Genomic DNA, 6,805 nt, shown 5'->3' on the forward strand with positions numbered 1-6,805 from the left:
CATTCCTCCTTGGGAATCCTTGAATTCCTGTTGTTGAGCCTTGATCTTCACTGATCAACTGTTTAAATGTTCAATTATCAATAAGCTGAAGTCTGTGGAAGGCCATAATGGCCCTCCTTTAAGTGGTTCACTGCTCCCACAGCTCACCGCGCTGTCTCTGCCTCCGCTGCCATCTTGGATCTCCAAGTTTTATATCTTTAAGACAAACATACTACCCCATCAGTCATACCACAACTCATCTGATTTTCAATCATTGGTTTTCATTGCTTCAAAACTATTCTTAAGATGATTTTTGAATTCAGGTGAGATAGACTCAAGATCATATTTTGGTTCTCATCGACTTTTCATTTTCTTCAGCCTCAGTTTGAAGTTGTACATGAGTCACTGATAGTCTGTTCCACAGTCAGCACTTAGCCTGGTTTTGACTAATACTGGGCTGCTTCATTGATTTCTTCCACAGATATAGTCTGTTTGATTTCTGTGCAGTCCATTAGGTGAGATCTGGGTGTAAAACTGCCATTTATATTTTTTAAAAAAATTTGCAAAACATATTAAAGTGTTGGTGATGAATAAATCATTGCATTTAAATAAATCAATATTCGATCATTCTATTTACAGCCCAATTTGGGTCACCAAATTAATTTCTTACTACCATTCCTACTTCATTGTGTCAGGCCAGGACCTGAAGGGACAGCAAAATCCCCATTTTTTTATAAACCCCATTAATGCTAGAGGCAGAAGTGGGCCATAAAAATTCTTAAGGCAGACACAAATGCCCTGGGTAGAGTCTTGTCTGTCCTTGCAAAGTAAAGAATTAACTAGTGTCTACATGACACAGAGAGAGTAAAGGTGAGCAAAGTAGCCAGCGCCTCAGAAGCTGACCCACATGACTGATCCCCCAACCCACCAACCATGATCTCAATCCCCCTCCCCCGACAGGGCACCCAAAGAAAGCTATAAAAGCAATTGGGAGGGGGGACTTGGGGCTTTTTCCCTCGCCACCCACTTGCGGAGGAAGAAAGTCTCCACATGTGGAATTAATAAATGCTCTTGAAATTTTCAGACTTGTGATTGGATCTCCTTTGAGGGGCATTTCGTGGGCAGAACAGACCAAGGTCAAAGGAAAAACAAAGGATTCCTCCCTAGAAGACCACTCTCCTGACTAAGCCACAATGGAGTGTCCCTCCCCTCCCTCTCTAAAGACCCTCACTATAAAACCTGCCCTAATCCACTTTATGGTGCAGTATTTCCCTGTTCTGTCCCTATGCCTGTTTCTCTCTCTGCAGACCAAGGAATTCCACCCCAGAGACCCCTTAATAAAGCTTCTTTAAGGGAGCACTGGTGGCCTAGTGGCAAGAAGCTGCACTGCAGTCCCAGAGGTTCAAATTCACCAGATGCTCTGCTGGAGAAAGAGGGATAAACTCCTGTACCAGTCAGATCTGATTTGACAGTACATACACACACACACACACACACACACACACACACACAAAATCAATCAATCAATCAATCTTTTTTTTTTCTTTTTAATGTGTGTACCGTCAAATCGGATCTGACAGGTACAGAAGGCGATTGTTCCTCCTTCTTCAGCAGAGCATCTGGTGGATTTGAAGCGAGTACCTCTGGGATTGCAGTGCAGCTTCTTGCCACTAGGCCACCAGAGCTCGCCTCAATCAATCTTCTTTAGCTTCCTTTCTTTCTCTGGTCCCTTCCTTGAGTCCTTGGCCTTATGTCCAGTGCAAAGACATAACACATTGTTTCCAACTTTTGCATTCCAGTCACCAGTTATTAATGAATCTTGAATGAGCATTTGGTCAGTTTCAGACTGAGATTTGGTAAAAATTTTCCATTTCCTCCTCTTTGGCTTTAGCTGTTGTTGTTGTTGTCATGTTCCATCAAGCTGCTTGCGACTCATAGCAACCCTATGTACAATATCTCTGAATCCTGTCTTATCTTGAACCAATTTCATTGTCCCCATACACCTACTCCTGTAACCCTAGTCATTGAGTGAATGTATCTCATCTAGGACTTTTCTCTCTTGCACTGTCTCTCCACCCTTCCAGGTGTGATGTCCTTCTCCAAGGACTGGACCCTACTGGCAACATGCCCAAACTGTGTTGGACAGAGCTTCAGAATCCTTGCCTCTAAGGAACAGCTTGGTTTTTCCCACTCCAGGACACTATGTTCTCTTGACAATGTTTTCAGCATCACAGCTTTAAGGCATCGATTCTTTTTCTGTCATCCTTAGTCATTGTCCAGCTCTTTAATGTATAGGGAGTAATTGGAAAGACTTTTGCTTTGGAAGCAGGATTGGCATCCACTTGCTAAACAACATGCCTCTGGAAACTATGAACTTTGATAAATGACGATAATTATAGAAAGGCTTCAGGCCTTTTGTTCTTGGGTTGCTGTGAGTCAAGCATGCTCAACTTGACGGCAATCAACAACAACAACATGGCCTGGATCAGGTGCACCTTAGTCTCTAAACTGACATCGTTGCTCTTTAGTGCTCTAGAGAGGTCCCCACAGCAGATTTTCCCAATGCAATTTGTCTTTTGATTTCCTGGCTGCTGCTACCAAGAGTGTTGATTGTTGAGCTAAGCAAACTGAAGCTGTTAACAATCTCAATTTCTTCACCATCTATCATGATGCTACCAGTAGCCCCAGTGGTGAGAATCTTTGTTTTCTTGATATTGAGCTTCAATATTGAAGGTTGTTGTTCTTGACCTTCTGCAGCAAATGCCTTAGGTCCTCCTCATTTTCAGCAAGCAGGGTTGTGTCATCTGCATAATGTAAGTTGTCTTCCTCCAATCCTGTTGTCACATTCCTCATAAAGTCCTGCCTCCCAGATGATCTGTTCCTCATATAGATTTAAAAGATAAGGAGATAGGGTGTATCTCTGGTGTTCAATTTTCCTAATTTTGAAACTTGCAGTGTGTTGTTGCTCTGTTCTGATGACTTATCTCCTCATCTCCATAGGTTTTGCATAAACACAATCAAGTGTTATGCAATTCCCTTTCTTCTCAAGGTTAGCCACAATTTGTTGTGATCCACACAGTCAAATGCCTTTGCAAATATTTGAACAATAGTCATATTTATAGATATAAATATGAATAATATCCTCTCACCTACAACATTGTGCTTCAGGATAGAACCTGAATTAACTTTTTGACTATGAATGAAACACCATTCTTCTGTTTTTCACTCCCAGCATAGTATACCATGTGATTATCAGATTCAAAGTGGCCAAAGCTAGTCCATCTCATCTTATCTCATCAGTGCCTAGAATGTCGATGTTCATGCATTCTCTTTATTTCATTTTTTTACAACTCCTTGTTTTCCAACATTCATACTTTATACATTCCATGTTCCAGTTATTAAGGGATGTTTACAGGTGTTTTCTCCTCATTTTGATTGACTTGTATTTTGGACTTTACCTCTAATATTATATCTGTAACTGTTCCACTACTGTTCCTAGAGTTTGCAGAGGCCTGCTATTTCAGAAGTGGATTGCCATTGCTGCTTATTTTGTCTTAATCTGGGAGCACTATTAAAACATGTCCGCCATTGTGGCATTTGACACACTAGAGGCTTAGTTTTTAGCATCACAGCATCCTACAAGTTAGTACAGCAAGTTGACAAACAAATACTGTATTTATTAGAACAGTGGATTCTCCCAAATAAAAAAACTGACAAATTATTGATGTGCCTGTAATAGCAATCAGGCGTACGAAAATTAAGGTACCAGATCCAGTTGAATCTTGGAGGGTGTTGAAGCATTCTGACTGAGACGTACTCCTGGCATGCTGGCATCATGTCCCAGATGTGGATATTACTTGTGGATATTGTTTAGTTAGATTACATGTCATTGGGTATCTAGTATTTTATAAAATTTTCCTGCCTAATTGCATTTTTAGTTGTTTAAGGGTGTTTTTTATTTAAGGTTTTGTTGAGTTTCTTTTTTAATTTTGTTTAGTTGTATGCTATCAACGTCATTTTGACTCGTAGTTAAATGCCATTGAGTTGACTCTCACTTGTAAAGATCCTCTGTTGCAGATTAGTGATGCCTGTAGGATTCGAAGGCTGGTAATCTTTGTAGGAGGTGATCATAATCCTTTTAGTAGGCCATTTCAAGAGTATTCATTTTTCCATTATTTTTAAAAAATTATTATTATTTTGTGTGTGTGTGTGTGTGTGTGTGTGTACTGTCAAATCACATCTGACTGGTACAGGAGATTTTCCCCTCCTTCTCCAGCAGAGCATCTGGTGGATTTAAGACTGACTGTTCATTCTTACAGGAGGTAATCTATACATCTTTTTCCCTCTGAGCCATTGCTGACCTTTTAGGTAGCAGATAATAAATACTAAGTTGTATTGCCAGAGGTTCTGGTTAGGTTCTTCCTTGTCTTAGTCACACTCTGAAAACTCACCACCAGCAAGTGGATTCAGCTCAGCTACTCTCTTTTGAGTTTCTGAGAATGTAACTTTGAAAAGAGAGCTTTCTTTCTCCTTGGAGTAGCTGCTGGATTCACACTACCAGAGGTACCTGCCCTTTTGGTTAGCAACCATGGACCATGCCACCAGAGCTCCTTTTTACTTAATATCTCCATACAAATAAAAATGAAACAAAAATGACTGGTATAAAACAAAGGATAAAAAAAGAAGAGGACAAAGTTCACCTTGGTTCCTTTGTAGAAGTTACACGGATTAAGAGAATATTCTCTGATTGACTGTAAAAAGTTAGAGGTAAGGGAGCTATGGTGGCTGCACTGCAATCCCAGAGGTATGCGGTTCAAATCCACCAGATGCTCTGCTGGAGAAGGAGGGGGCATTCTCCTCCTGTACCAGTCAGATCTGATTTGATGGTACACGTAAAAATAATAAAATTTAAAAAAAGTTAGAGGTAAATTTGCTGCATACAATTATTGTTGTTTTCGGTACTGTCAAGTTAAGTGCGTGTGACTCAGTGACCCTATGAACAACAGATCTGAACCCTTTCCTATCCTGTGCCATCCTCACAATCTTGGACACACACAAACCCATTGCTGTAATTAGTAAATTTGATGTTTATTATAGAGTGCTTTTATTAGGAGGCACCCAGCAATTGATTGTGTCGGCCTTTTAATCCTTTTTCTTTGTAAATCTGGAGAGTTCTAAATAGTAATATGGTGGGTTTTATATACAAAGATACTGATACTGAGCTTTAAATACTTTTTTCAGTATAATACAAGGGTTTGAGCTTCTCCCCATTTGTCTCCTCACTGCCTCTTTTCTTAAAATACTCCATTGTTACCTAGTCACACATACATCATAGTCATGCACACAGTTTGTTGTACAGTCTCTGTATCCTTTTAAACTTTTGAAGGAAACAATTTTGATTAATCTAACTCCATTTATTTAATTTGATGGTGATTTCCTTTAGAAACCACTTTACTAGGGAAAAAATAGTGAACTGGTAGAATCTTGTTTTAAAAACTGTTGTTGTTATGTGCTGTCGAGTTGCTTGCGACTCATAGCGACCCTACGTACAACAGCCCTAAACTCTGCTCTGTCCTATGCCAATTGCACTGTCTCTGACACTCCCATCACTTTTAAAAACTAGGTCAGGCTAAACTCTGAAAAGCAACATTTCTAAAGACAATTTGTCTGCTTGGAATTTTTTTTTTTTTAATAAAAGATCTTCAGAGGGCTGAAGTTCTAAATATGTCAAATATCTAATCACTTATTTATTCATTGCTGTTAAGGGAGAACTAAATCATGACTCGTTTCAATCTCATGGGAGAGGGGTGCCAGTCTTTCTTCCTCAGATCTATTACTGAATTCAAGCCACAAGAGAGTCACAGCTTCTGGGCTTTTGAGTGTCACTCTGTGTGGACAATACCACTAGATTTCCCTAGTTCCCTCTTCTTATAGAAGTGAAAAATTTAGATATTGACTATTCCTCTGTCTTTTTTCTTTTCTCCCCAAATTCCCAGACACATAGTGGATCTGTGTGGCGTGTGACATGGGCCCATCCTGAATTTGGACAGGTTTTAGCTTCTTGTTCATTTGACCGAACAGCTGCTGTATGGGAAGAAATTGTAGGAGAATCGAATGATAAACTGCGAGGACAGAGTCACTGGGTGAGATGTTTTGCTAATAGTTTGTGGAGTGAGACAAGGTGTCATGGTATGGACCACACGCAGTAGTAAAATGTCACTCCTGCTATATTTGCCATTTTTCTTTTTTCCTTCTTGTTTTTATCCTACTTGATTGTTTAATTTTGTACTTTTAGATCAGTAGTGATTAATTATATAAAATACAATGTATATCAATAGTTGTATAAAACATATATGCATAAAATTTATATTGTTCTATTTTTTTAGGTCAAGAGGACAACTCTAGTGGATAGCAGAACATCGGTCACTGATGTGAAATTTGCTCCCAAACATATGGGTCTTATGTTAGCGACCTGTTCAGCTGATGGGATAGTAAGAATATATGAGGCCCCTGATGTTATGAATCTTAGTCAGTGGTCTCTGCAGCATGAGATCTCGTGTAAGCTAAGCTGTAGTTGTATTTCTTGGAACCCATCAAGGTAAGCCAACTCTGAAGTCTCTCATCGTGTAGATGAAAGGTAGGAATGCAATGGGAAATTCTGAGCTAAAAATTTTTATTTTTAAAAATGTTTTTCTTAAACAAGTAGTAATTTTTATTATTTAAATAGGTATATTTTGTTGTTGTTGTTATGTGCCGTCGAGTCGTTTCCGATTCTAAGCGACCCTATGCACAACAGCCCTAAACCCTGCTCTATCCTGCGCCAACC

At 39.5% G+C, this 6,805-nt stretch overlaps 1 protein-coding gene across 1 annotated transcript in view; it reads left to right on the forward strand.

Annotated features, from left to right (window-relative positions):
- LOC102844280 (nucleoporin seh1-like) overlaps positions 1 to 6,577 on the forward strand; it is a gene marked incomplete at its 3' end in the record, with an annotated part of 23,427 nt that extends 16,850 nt beyond the window's left edge. Inside the window, exons 3-4 of the mRNA XM_006897032.1 lie at positions 5,976 to 6,122; positions 6,366 to 6,577. Of these exons, the coding sequence (XP_006897094.1) occupies positions 5,976 to 6,122; positions 6,366 to 6,577 (359 nt within the window). The remainder of the gene's footprint in view (positions 1 to 5,975; positions 6,123 to 6,365) is intronic.
- Positions 6,578 to 6,805: the final 228 nt, after the last annotated feature.

This window comes from Elephantulus edwardii, unplaced genomic scaffold (genome assembly GCF_000299155.1).
Source record: "Elephantulus edwardii isolate Elephantulus edwardi_28Jun2011 unplaced genomic scaffold, EleEdw1.0 scaffold00196, whole genome shotgun sequence".
Lineage (NCBI taxonomy): Eukaryota > Metazoa > Chordata > Mammalia > Macroscelidea > Macroscelididae > Elephantulus > Elephantulus edwardii.